The 13711-nt window shown below is 39.7% G+C and overlaps 1 protein-coding gene across 6 annotated transcripts in view; it reads left to right on the top strand.

Moving 5' to 3' along the window:
• Positions 1 to 293: 293 nt before the first annotated feature.
• CEP78 (centrosomal protein 78) overlaps positions 294 to 13711 on the top strand; it is a 33269-nt gene continuing 19851 nt past the window's right edge. For 3 of the 6 annotated variants that reach the window (XM_038527033.1, XM_038527031.1, XM_038527030.1), the window contains exons 1-9: positions 294 to 570; positions 3543 to 3715; positions 3812 to 3884; positions 4916 to 5019; positions 6698 to 6872; positions 8936 to 9049; positions 10359 to 10423; positions 10642 to 10753; positions 13213 to 13348. In XM_038527033.1, the coding sequence (XP_038382961.1) occupies positions 318 to 570; positions 3543 to 3715; positions 3812 to 3884; positions 4916 to 5019; positions 6698 to 6872; positions 8936 to 9049; positions 10359 to 10423; positions 10642 to 10753; positions 13213 to 13348 (1205 nt within the window). In that variant the 5' untranslated portion in view covers positions 294 to 317. Of the gene's footprint in view, positions 571 to 3542; positions 3716 to 3811; positions 3885 to 4915; positions 5020 to 5937; positions 6601 to 6697; positions 6873 to 8935; positions 9050 to 10358; positions 10424 to 10641; positions 10754 to 13212; positions 13349 to 13711 lie in introns of those variants that run through there. The other 3 variants (XM_038527032.1, XM_038527034.1, XM_038527035.1) reach the window with 3 other exon arrangements.

Below are 13711 nucleotides of genomic sequence, written 5' to 3'. Positions count from 1 at the left end.
TGACGCACGGCGGGCGCGCTGACGCCCCGGCGCACCGCCCCCGCAGGCCCCGCCCCCGCCCCTCCCCCCGGCGTGAACCGCAGCCCCGCGTCGCGGAAGGCGGTGAGGCGGGAGCCAACGGCCGGCGCCGTGCGGCGGGGGGCGGCGCGGGAGCGCGGCGTCGAGGGGCCGGGCCTCGCCGGGGCCGGGACCCTGCGTGTGCGGTCCGAGCCGCCGCTCCTGCGCAGCGCAGCCGCCGGCCGTAGGCGACCGGGCGGCCCGCGGCGCCAGCGGGCATTGTGTGCGCCGCCGGCGTGGCCCGAGGCCGCCCGCTGGCCATGATCGACTCGGCGAAGCTGCGCCGCGACGGCGCGGCCGACTTCTTCTCGCACTACGAGTACCTGTGCGCGCTGCAGGACTCGGTGCCCCCGCCCGCGGTGCGCGCCTGCCTGCGGGAGGGCGTGCTGGACTTCAACGCCGACCGCCTGCGCGGCGTGGACTGGGCGCCGCTGCTGAGCGCGCTCAGGATTAGTAAGGATCTGCCCCTGGTCTCCATCAAGAGCTGCTTCCAGCCGTGGCTTGGCGAAACAGGTTCGTGGCTCCCGCTCCCAGCCGCCCTCGAGTGGGTGTGGCGCGGCGGGGCGTGAGACGGTGATGAGAACCCGCCAGCTCGGCGGCCCGCAGCTAACGGGGCGCGCGCGCTGTGCCTGGCGATGCGAGGATGCACCCGCTCGGTACTGGCAGAGAGCACCTAGAGCAGCTGGGGACATCATTAAGCATTGGACACATATTACCTGGTTTTCCCAAGAACGATTTAGGCTGACAGAACGGACTCACCCGGCCTTTTGCTTCGTTTCGTTCTGAGTCATATACGGCGCTGTTTTATTTTTTTAGTGACATCGTACAGTGTGGATAGAGCACAGACGTGAAGGGAGCCCAGGGTTTGAATTCCAAGACTTCTACCCTGTGTGGCCTGAGCAGGCTATTTTTGCACTACAGTCCCCACACTTGTAAAGGGGCATTAAAAACCACTCTTTCCATGGGTTCATAGAATTAAGTAGGCAGTTTAATAAGAGTGCGCTTACTGTGCTGAGCCCTGAGTACATGTGTAGAATTCTTGAATCACTATATGGTACACCTGAAACTACTATGCCATTGTATGGTAGCTGCACTGGAATTTTAATAAATAAGTGTGTAATTTTTACACACACAGCCAAAAAAGAATTAAGCAGATTGTTTGTATGTAGAGTTTCCAGGCACTCAGATGAGCTCAGCCAGCACCAAGCACTGCTGGAGACAAGGCTTCTGCCCTAGAGGATCTCCACTTCTACTGGGGGAGGCAGCAAGTAAACACAAGCACAGTAGTCAGTGCTCTGGAAGTGACCTCTGGTGCTGCAAAACCCGGGACAGTAGAAGGGAGTGTTCAGGGAAGGCTTCTTGGAGGAGGTGCCTCCTCTCTGAGGAGGACGTGTGGAAGCTTCTCCAATGGCAGGAGGAAATTGCTTGTGCAAAAGTTGGAGAAATACAAGAAAATATGTCAAAACAAAACCACAGGACTAGAACTTAGAGTTTGAAGAAGGGAGGGCTGAGACTGGAAACCTGGTGGGGACCACCCGGGGAGGGGCCGTGGTTGTCCTATCATGGTTGGCTGGATGTTTATCCCAAAGGCTGTGGGAGACACTCCAGGACTGAGAGATGGACTTTGGTTTAGAAGCTTGCTCTGCCCTCCATATGGAAGGCAGTTGATGGGGAGGAGGGTGAATTGTAATCTGAGAACCCCAAATACATATAGAAAAGGAGGACTGGATTTCAGAGATGAAAGAGATGGGATGGATGGGGCCTAGTGACCCATTAGAAGAGGAGGGCAGCAAGCTTGGGTAACAATTTATAGCAGCACCTTTCTGTGAGACAGAGCACAGTAAAAGGGGATTGGGGTTGGGGAGAGGATCTCACTTCATCCTTAATGCTTTAAGAGGGCCATGAGGGGCATGCAGTGTATCTGCTAGATATCTCTAGGCTGCAGGTGCAGATCTGGGCCTTATGGGGGAGGGTTTGAAGGTAGAGGAGAAACTGAGGGAACCTACAAAGTTCTAGAAAATCCTAAGCCTGAAAGATATTTTTTAAGATAGACTCACTTGAGTGTGTTTATAAGCTGAGACAAAGTTACAGCACACCAGGAAGATCCAGGAGAGGAAATGGATACTGATTTATTTTTTAAAAACCTGAATACTTTATGTGCCTGGCCCTTTCCTAGGTTCTGGGTTTCACGTCATCTGTTCTCTCTCTTCTGCGGAGACATTTCAATGTATCCCCTGGTGAAGAGACGTCAGATTATTCTCTACATCTCATTTAGGTATAGGAACTGTTCCATGCCTCTGTAGGGACTTGCTTAACCAAAGTAATAACATAGAAATCAGAAGCAATTACAGTTGAAAGGGACCTCAAAGTCACGATGACTGTACTTAATCTTGCCTAATATTGCACATTAAATGTAAGAAAAATGTATCACAGAGACCATTCTTTTCAGAATCCCTTCACTGAACCTCTGTTTTCTCTTGCACCTAGTGGGCCCAGGTTATAGATTTCAGCCTCCTAGGTTTGCTTCTTTATCCTCACCAGCTTCTTTCCCTACCCCCCTTTTTAAAAAATTTTTATTTATTTATTTTAGAGGGAGCTAGAGAGCACCAGTGGTGGGGTGGGGCAGACGATGAGAAAGAATCAAGCAGACTCCTGAGCCGGGAGCCCGATGTGGGGCTTGATCTCACAACCCCAAGATCATGACCTAGGCTGAAATCAAGAGTCGGGTGCTTAACTGACTGCACCCCCATAGGCGTCCCACCTCACCCGCTTCTAGCTGGTGTTGCTGCCTCTGAGCTCAGTTCATCTGCCTACTGGGCTTCAGTGATCTTCTAAAATGAAAATATATGCTTAAAATAATGCTTGTAATGGCTTGTGATGGCACGAGATCAGTGTATGTTGGCTGCACAGCTTGTGTTGTGCACAGAGGATGAAATCTGAGCTGTGCTCTGCCAAGGGCCAAGGGGCTAGTTGGCCCTGAGGAAGGGGAGCTTTTTCTAATTCATCTGATTTAGGTACCTTTTTCTAACCCTCAGAAGCACCCTTACTGTGCCAGTGGTAGCCCTGGTCCTCATCATGTATGAGGTAAAATGGGCTTGCTGTCCCAGGCTGGCTTTGACCAACCCTGGCCTTTAGTCGTCCCCACCTGCAGTTTTTCCTGTGGCCAGCAGGTGTCAGGCTTGGATGTTTTTGCACTTGGGGGCTCTCTGCTGTTCATGCACCTCCCACCCAGACTATGTGGTCATTCTCTTTCTAGATTCAGCTTCAGGGTATCTTGAAGCCATCACTTAGATATAACTTTTTGCTTTCATAGGAACATGTACACATATAGTTTATATTTCTGTATCTCATGTGACTGATATTTTGAGTTTACACGTGTCCCTCCTTAAAGAGGGCTTTAAGGACAGATGTCATTTCTGTACCTTACCACAGAGCAGATGCTCTCTAATGATGATACTATGTATTTTACAATAATTTTGCTTTAGGCTCTGACCGAAGTAAAGTTTGCAGAAGTCGCGTTCCTGCAATAAGAAACAAAGATGTGACCTTCCAGTTATGTAAAGCTCTCAAATGTTGTTTAAGTGCCTCAAGTGCTCTAAAGAACCTGGAGCTAAATGGACTAGTGCTAAGAGAGAGAGATTTAACTGTTTTGACAAAGGTAAGTCTTCTCCAATGTGTCTTGCAAACATTGGATATTTGCTTTGAGGGGAAACTAAAGCAATAAAAAATTTAACTCTTTTTCTCCCCATTAAAGGGATTGAATAAATCGACTTCTTTGGTACACCTGTCCCTTGCAAATTGTCCAATTGGAGATGGAGGTTTAGAAAGTAAGTTTCAATCTTGTTTAAGTCTCTTCCCATCAGAATGATCTCACATTTCCCTTCATGCATGTTAATTACTGTCTGTCCCTTTTCTTTCTGGATTATCCCCTATGCCTCTTCAAACTTTGGTCTCGTCTGGCTTGTACACTGAAAGTTTGTTATGCTGGATACACTCCAAACTGGTTTTACTTAAGATCATGTTAAGCCATAAGCCACACAAATATATATTATTTTATATTTTCTGTTTTTTTGTGTTTATCTTTTTCAAGAAATAATTATGAAGAAGGGAAATAGCAAAATGTAAAGACAAAAAAGTTACCTTTAAATTGTTAAAACATCTGTATACAATCATATTTATATTGTGCACTGTATTATGTACTAAAATTGGAAATATATGCAAAATGTTTGTGGGAACATATAAAAGGCCAGCAAATTCAGTTGTGCTTGTGGAGGCATATCATAGAAGTAATCACAGAGAAAAATGATTGTTCATTGGGGTCCTGAAGAGTTAGTGTGTTCACTGTGTCCAATAGTGGTCTGAGCGTGGTAAGGAAAGCTGCATGTTAATTTGAGGGAATTAAGTTTGATGTCTTCTGTCTTATATTGCTCTAGCATGTAGCATAGTACCTAATAAAACTGGGTTTATAACTAGCATTTAAATGGAATAACTGAGTTTGAGTTATATCATTGGAAATGAAAATAGGAGGAGTCAAGTTTTTTTAGGTTTTCCTTATGTCTCAAAAGATACATAGTACTTTACTGGCTAGTTGGGAATAAAGTTTGCCAGGTTCGCAGTATTCAGTTTTAGCATCTAAATAGAATTAAACTCTTGCTGTAAAATGCAATAGCCCTTTATCGCTGACATATTTTAGAATGCACCAATCCATCAGTTGCCTGGGAACATTGTAGGTAGTGATTTTAAGAACACAGCTATAAACCTCCAGTAGACTCAAGAAAAGCAAATAAGTCAGGATTGACCAGACTGTATAGGCTCTTCATCTTATTGTATCTGTGGTTTTTTTTTTTTTTCCTTTTAGTTATTTGTCAAGGTATAAAGAACTCTATCACTCTTAAGACAGTAAACTTCACGGGGTGTAATCTGACATGGCAGGGAGCAGATCACATGGCCAAGATCTTAAAGGTGATTTTATGTTTAAACTTTCATGAAAACATTATGTGATTGAAGCACATGAATATTCTGATACGAGATGGCAGATCTTTTTTTTGTCTTTTGATACATGTGATTGTAGTTTTAGTTTTGTTGAAAGAATATGACCAGCTTTTCGTTTGGGGTTCTACCACTTAGGAAGGGTAGTCCATTTAATCCTAGGAATAAGAGACTTAATGTATAATACATTATAAATAGTACTTTCACGTATTTTTAGTTCTTGAAAACAGCCCATCACCTGATGTTTATAAATAATTTCTTTAAAACATAGCCATGCCCATTTGCTTACATAGTGGCTGTGGCTGTGTTCCTCCTAGACCAATGGAGTTATAAGGTTGCAACAGAAACCTTCCAGTACACAAAACTGGAAAATTTACCTTTGAGCCTGTATAGAACAAGCCCATTGACCCCAGATATAGAAAGTCAAGAGCATGGATTCTGAAGCCAAATAGCCTAGTATCAAATTCCAGCTCTCGGATTTCCTAGCTTGTGACTGTAGACACATGACTTAGCCTCTGTGCTTTATTATAAGGATTAAATGAACTAGTTTCTATAAAATAATGCCTGGCACATAATAAGCACCGTGTAAGCCTTTTGCTGTGATTTCCACTTGTTGCTTTTATAAGTTATTGTTAATAGAAAAATGGCATCAATGCTTTTCCATTTCCTTTTTTTTTTTTTTTTTTTAAATTTATTTATGATAGGCACACAGTGAGAGAGAGAGAGGCAGAGACACAGGCAGAGGGAGAAGCAGGCTCCATGCACCGGGAGCCCGATGTGGGATTCGATCCCGGGTCTCCAGGATCGCGCCCTGGGCCAAAGGCAGGCGCCAAACCGCTGCGCCACCCAGGGATCCCTGCTTTTCCATTTCCATCCAGGCTTTCCCCCAAAGCTTTTCCAAAGCTTTTTCCAGCTTTTGGCATAGAAGCTTTGAGTCTTTTGTTGTTTGAGCATGTAATAAGATTTCTTTCTTTTAAAGTCAGTATTCCCTGTTAAAATATAGAGAACTGGGTATGTCTTTATGACTCTGTCTATGGTTAAAAATCAAACCATCAATTTCTTGAGGCATGTCAAACTGGCTTTGTCTATTGCCAGCCTCTAAAGTTGGTGGCATACTCTAAAGTAGTGAGATCCATTAAGTTAGAGGAAGAAAATATTAGAACTTCTATATTTATTTTTGCATTGTTTAAAAAGTACTTGTGTAGTTTATACTGTACATGAAGTATATGTACAGAACTATATATATATAATTTACCAGTAAATAAGATACATGTTACAGAAAGTTCACTTGCAGGATATCCCATCAAGTGTTTGGAAACCACTGGAGGACAGAATGATAGAACTTAGAGCCTCAGCAATAACAGAATTTAGAACCACTTCCCTGACATGGCAGATAAGGAAAATGAAGTTTCTAGAATGTAATTGGTTATCAGAGTTTATGTAACTGATCAGCCACAGGTCTCCCAGTGGCTAGAATCTAATCACTGGCATACTAGAACCCAGGTCACTGGACTCCTGAGCTAGAATCAACTGTTAAATCGGGTTATATACTTGGTATGTGTCTGTAAATCTCCGGCGTAAGCCATCCTCAGTGGTCATACCCTGCTTCCTTATCTAAACGTCTTAATTTCATCCTGTTAAATCATTGAAGTATCAGACCATGAGAAGGCACGAAGAAATCTGGGCTGAGAGTCTTCGTTACAGGAGACCTGATCTGGACTGTATGGCTGGTTTGAGGCGCATTACTTTGAATTGCAACACACTCATTGGTGACCTTGGTGCAAGTGCTTTTGCAGAATCTCTCAGTGAGGATTTATGGCTTAGAGGTAAATTCTAAAATGGAAAATAATGAATTTTTAAATGTCCAGTATGTGTAGCTTTTGCCTTGATACCATTGTCATAGGATTTTTTTTTAATGCCTTATTTTGTCTAAGACCATTTATTGTGCTTTTAAGCTTCTCTAGGAGTTGCACATATTCTTTCTAGAAAATACAGAGTAACAAGAAAATAAAATTACCCATAATCTTAATACCCAGACGTAATCACTGTTCATTTTGTTGTACTTCTATTTGTTTTTCTATTAATATGTTCGTACACTTCAGAGACTAAGTGGACTCACAGTACATTTAAAATTTCATGCTCTTTTCTTACTTAATCATGTATCCTGTGGTTCTCCATTATATTGACGTGGAGCAGTTTAATCATTCTTTGCAATTAGGTTTACACAGTTTGTATTTTTCCTATTGGGAACAATTATGTAGTGAACACATTATACATATATCTGTGACCATTGGTACTAGTTCTATAGATTAAGTTACTAAAAGTGGAAGGACTTTATAATGTGATGTATTTTTAAGACTTTTGTTGCATGTTGCCAAATTACCATTCAGGAATCCTATGCCAATTTATGATCCACCTTAACAGTCTGTGAGGCCTCTCCCCTCACAAAGGCTGGCTTGTGTCACTTTTAAAAACTGTAAAACTACAAAAGTGAGTAGCCCTCCTTTTTTTTTTTTTAATTTATTTATTCATGAGAGAGAGAGAGAGAGAGAGAGAGAGAGAGGGAGAGAGAGGCAGAGACACAGGCAGAGGGAGAAACAGGCTCTAATGCAGGGAGCCTGATGTGGGACTCGATCCCGGGACCCCAGAATCACGCCCTGGGCCAAAGGCAGGTGCTAAACCACTGAGCCACCCAGGGATCCCCAGCCCTCCCTTTTTTTAATGCAAGTGGGATTACTCCAAATTTTATAGCTTTTTTTCATTTAATAGAGTATGAGCATCTTATTTTAATAATAGGAGTGTCTTGATAAGTCAGTGCATTTACATCTGCCACATCATTTTTAGTGACTGCCCCATTACATGAATATGCCATAGGACACTCAGCTTATTCATTCTTGCTAGATATAGGAGCTGTTTGCAGTTTTTCACTGCTAAAAATAGTACTCTGATAACACATTCTTGCCTACATCTCTTTATTTTCTTGGGTTAAATTCATAGAAAGTTGTTGGGAACAATCTCATGAGTGGTAAGAATTTGTAAGGATCACATCACATTGTTTCCATATATCTGGCTTATTTCTCTGTGTCTTGGGGTTTTAAAAGACCCCAGTAACTTTAATATAATGGTTTACACAACACTTTTTAAAAAGGGCTTATGTGAGTCAACACTTATGTAATATTTTTTATACCTGTGCTTTTATGATAATCCCTTTGGTTTAAATAAATAGGTGCTTCAACCTCAGAACTACTAGTGTTGATGATCATTTCTTCTGTTCTTAAACCTTTTAAGGAGAGTGTTCTTAACTATCCTTTCATGAAAAGTTCTTAGCGTATGTTCCCTATTCACACATTCTTTGGATTTGTTATTATATACATCCTCTTAGACTTCTTTCTTTATCTTTTTTCTTCTAAAACTAGCAATTATTACATATCTGCTATTTTGCTTTTTTTTAACTTTATTTTGCTAGTTTTAAGAGTGATTTGGAACTCAAGATCATATCAAAAGAATGCAGCATGGTTTTTGAGCTCCACCTAGGTTTTGGATATAAGCTTTACACTGCTACTAGTATCCTTGCTGATGATGAACTGAGCTTCGTTTTGTGATTTTTTTCACTCATAAACCATGTAGTTACTCTTCAACATATTGTAAAATATGCTGGGTGACTTATGAGTACTAATAACAGGATAATCATGGCACATCCAAGAATTTCTTTTTGGATTTTGTATTATGGATGTATGTATACTTTTCTGTTTTTATTTTTTCAATACCCAAGATTAAAAACCTACCATGACTTCTTGTACGGAAACCTCACACGCATGAATACGTGAAAATTGTCTGTATGTTAAATCTGTGTAGAGGTGGCAAGTGACCTTTTGTCTTTCATTGAAAGCACTTGACCTGCAGCAGTGTGGCCTCACCAATGAAGGAGCAAAGGCTTTACTAAGGACCCTTGAAACCAATAGAACGCTGGTCATTCTGGATATAAGAAAAAACCCACTCGTTGGTATGTCACACCTTTTTTAAATTGATTAACAAATAGCAAAACAAAGAATTTGTTCATGTGTTGATGGTTTCTAAAACCTAATGTGTTTGCTTTCCTAATATTATACTTTCCTAATCTTGTACTTCTCTTGTGTTTTTAGCAGATAATTTACTAATGAAAATGAGTTATATTTGTAAATTGCTCTTGGTTGCCACTCTGACTGGACAAGGTGAACCTAGATAATGAGCTAGCTTCCCCCAAGAGAGTAATTTCCTTCCCTGGAACCTCGGCATTCCTGGAAAGAGCATTTCATTCATTTCTCAGTTTAGCAAGTAATTTTTGAATCCTTTCTGTGTTCCAGACACAGGCTTTAGGCACTGGGAATGTAGCAGTGAATCGGATAGACAAAAAGCCTTACCTTGGTGGAGCTTGCATTCTAGTGGAGGAGTTCAGGTAGAAATGAGGGAGCAGTGTAATTTTAGAAAGCAGAAAGTATGAAAACACCATAAAATAAAGACCCTGAGGGGGCCAGTAGGGCTCTATTAGATTATGTCAGGGTACAGCTTCACCGGAGAAATGACTTTTGAGGGGAAAGCTGAATGAAGAGAGTGGCAGGCCATGGGAGACCTGGAGGAAGCACTTTCTGGGACCAGGAGGCCATGCATACGCAGGCACATAGGTGACAGGGTGGATGGAGTGTTTAAGGAAAAGCACAGAGGCCACCATGGCCAGAGCACTGAGAGGGGGAGAGCATGACATGAAGTGAGGTCATGGAAGGTTGGAACTGGTGAAGTGGTTGAATTCAGGTTGCGTTTTGAGGGTGTAGCTAATAAGCCTTGCAGATAGATCAGATGTGGGGTATGAAGGAAATAGTAATAAAGAAGTCCTGGATGAGAAGGGATACAGTGGGTTGGTACCACTCACTGTGAAAAGGGAGGCTAAGAAGAGGAGCGGCTTTGAGAGAATGTCAGGACTTTGGTTTGATGGTTAGGTGCCCCTTAGGTATTTAAGCATCTGGACAGTGCCCAGACTCTCTGTTTTCTATCCAAAGATATCCAAAGCCACATTAGACCCAAAGTATTTAGATTTGATCTTTGCTGCTGCCAAAAGAGTAGTCATTGTGGGCAATATGGGAGGGGGCATGGTTTCATCTTAGGTTTTTGAGCAAGAAATTAGAATACTCAAAAGAGGGAAATAGATATATAATTACATAATGTGAGGTTTATATTTAATTTTATGTGAAAAGCATCAATTAGTTGGTGTTTATTTTAAATGGGAATAGCCAATTGTTGGGAAGCAATTACTATAATTTCAATTTACTTTACTTTAGATCATTCTGTGATGAAAGCAGTTATCAAAAAAGTTCTCCAGAATGGAAGGAGTGCCAAGTCAGAGGTAACATGTTGTAGTTCTCTAGGAAGAATTTTTCTTTAATTGGGTGTTTTTCTTTTTTTTTTTTTTCCCTAATAAAATAAAACTATCAAGGCTCTTTTCTGTCATCTTAAATCAATTCAACACAAATGGCTTTTCTCAAAATTCTGTAATTTCCAATTGAGATCAAATCCTTATAAACTACCTGTAACTGAAATGATTATTTATTATTTCTCTTCCAGTACCAGTGGATAACCTCTCCATCAGTAAAGGAGCCATTCAAAAATGCTAGACAGAAAAAGAGAACTATAATTTTGGGAAGTGGTCGGAAAGGGAAGGCTACTATTCGAATTGGTAACTCTTTCTCTCCTGGCTTTTTAACACCACTAGAATTTATGCCCCATATGTACTCCAAAGTGCTAAAATTGGAAACTCTTCCAATTATATGATACTAATGGTGACAACCAATATTAATCACATGCATATCGGAAGGACTGTAAATGTTCTGATACAGATTTTGAGAATTTGTAGAATGTAGAAACAATTTAAAAACGAGATGCTAATATTTCCTTTTTTTTTTAAATTAACCAACTGTTTTCATAAAAAGTTCGTTATTTTGAATGTATTTCTTGGCTAAGATTTTCATTTTTTCTTCCTGCATCTATTAACATAGACAGCATAGGCACACAGGTGACAGGATGGAATATTGACATAATTTAACACAGCTGGAATATAATTTGCCATTTTTCTTCTTTTACTTCATTTTAAATTAAAATTCTATATGATTCATACTTTTTAATGTATTCACAAGGTTTTATTGAGCTGATCAGTCCATTTTTTAAATTGGTAAGAAATTTGGGGCACCTGGCTGGCTCAGTTGGTAGAACATGCAATTCTCAATCTCAGGGTGATGAGTTCGAGCTCACATTCGGTGTGGGGCCCACTTTAAATAGATAGATAGATAGATAGATAGATAGATAGATAGATAGATAGATAGATAGATAGATAAAAATTCAAAATAACCTAAATATTCTGTAATTTTTTTAATGGTATTGTAGACATTTTCATAAATACAATTTCTTATTTTACTATTAAAAGATAATGTTTTTGATTCTCCATTAACTTGTTTGGTCAACAAAATATTAAATATAAGTTGAGAATATTTATTAAATCAAAAGCTTAACAATTTTTTCTACCAATTTTTATTTTAGAACTGATATTTTAGTAGTCAAATAGTATATACAAAGAGGTTGAGATTTGTTGATGTCACGCTAATTTTATATTATTGTTAAAAGTTTACACCATGTGTGAAACGTTCTTAGAACTCGGTATTTTGATAAAATATTAGGAATAGAAATATATATATGTAGGTAAAATACACATTTATTATATTATGTTTTCTGTAATTTTAGTACCTGGTAGTATATAATAAGACTTCATGGAATGAGAATAAAGAAAATATTCTTCTTAGTATGATTAAACAAAGTGGAAATGTGACTGAAGTTAATATAAGCTCACTGAGCTATTTTAAGAGTAATTTTATTTCTTGGGCTTTTTTTTGTATTTGCCTCAGTTATATGGAGACATAGAGGTAAGCCAAATCAGAGTCTGGCTATATAGTTAGATCCAGGTGAGTATAGGGGTTAAATAATTGTGTGAGTTGTGTCACATTCATATGGTAATCATGTGGGCAGAAAGAAGACAGGAACTTTAATGGGAATTTTATCTCCTAATAAGTGTGAACTCTTTTGGATTTAATTACAGATGGCATTAGCATTATTTTATTGAAAGTAAAGGGAAAGGTATACACATATAAACGCATGTATAAGAACATTTTTTCCTTGAGATTATATTAAAAAACAAAAATAGCACAAGATAAATGAAGCTTCAATGTATTTTAAGAGGTGTACAGATTTATCCAGAGAAACACACAGGGTCATGTGGTGATTATCAATAAGCTACACTATATGAAGTACTGGCCCTCTATGACCCCATATGTGCTTTATATCTCATGCTATCCTAGTGCTGCTAAGGTAGTGTCATAAAATAGATTAGAAGAATAAATAGAACAAACCTGTATTACTTCTTTTCAGTAACAGAAAAAATATTTAAATGTCAATTTCAATATTTTGACATTTTTAAATGTCAATATATGGTTTGTTTTAAGTCAAGTATATTAGCATGTAAGTCTAGTTATTGCTACTAAATATTTCATATAAGAATACTTGACTTTTTAGTATTGAAATGTAGGCTAAGTCTCCATATCTTGCTTTTTTATCCAATGGGTTTTGTTTTTTTGTTTTCTAAATGAAATCAAATAAGCAATGAAAGTTGACTTATAGAGGGTAACCTTCCATTTAGCAACTTTCAGTCCTGTTACTTTATTTTTATACAGAGAAATTAATCTTAAATGGAACTTTTGGTCTTGAAAATTCAGATTCTCTTTGGCGGAAATCATGGATGTTACCAGTGTTTCTCTGTCTTTGAAATTCAGAGATACCAAAGATATTCTGAGATTCAATCAACTGAGTGTTCATTCTCTGGGATATAGTTTTTATTTACTTTTGCATGTTTTGTACATCTCATATACTTATATTTTAGTTAAAATGGTGATCTATGACTATATGAGAACTTATATTTTTAAGCGTTGCTAGCCTATGTAAAAGCATTTTTACAAAATGATTCTTTTATTAATGGCCTTGCATCACTGACAGGTGCCTGTTTTATTCTTTTAAAAATGTGAACATGTGAGGATTGCGCTGTCACCATTTAGTGCATCTTGATTTTTTCCTTTAATGCTTTCACAAACATAGGAGTGACCACAAAGAAACCTGTAAGTAATGGAAGAATACACTCCCTTGGTAAAGAATATTATGCTCCTGAACCTCTCCCTCCTGGCGTGTCTGGTTACCTGCCTTGGCGCACAGCGGAACGTGCAAACAGGAGCAGGTGGAGTATATTTATTCCCTGTCTTTCGTCATTCCGACATTTTCATATTGGAGCTTCCATTTTGTGGGAGGTCTCTAGTAGTTTCTATAGCGGAAAAACAGTAACTCACACGTAGCTTCTGCCTACTGAGTCCTCGAAGGAGGAAAAACAAAAAAATAATTATAATTGGGAGTTATTTCCTTAAGTGTCACAACAAATGTAACCTTGTGGGTATCAGGAGAAGGTAAAATTACCTCCACTTATACAGGTGAGAAAGGTGTCATTAGAGGTGGGTGTAATTGAGCCAGGCCCTACATGCAAGAGGAGGAACTTGGATATATAAGGAAAAGGGAAGACATTTTAGGCATGGGGAATAGTTTACTG

Source organism: Canis lupus, chromosome 1, assembly GCF_011100685.1.
Source record: "Canis lupus familiaris isolate Mischka breed German Shepherd chromosome 1, alternate assembly UU_Cfam_GSD_1.0, whole genome shotgun sequence".
Lineage (NCBI taxonomy): Eukaryota > Metazoa > Chordata > Mammalia > Carnivora > Canidae > Canis > Canis lupus.
This window is presented reverse-complemented; position numbering and strand designations above follow the sequence as displayed.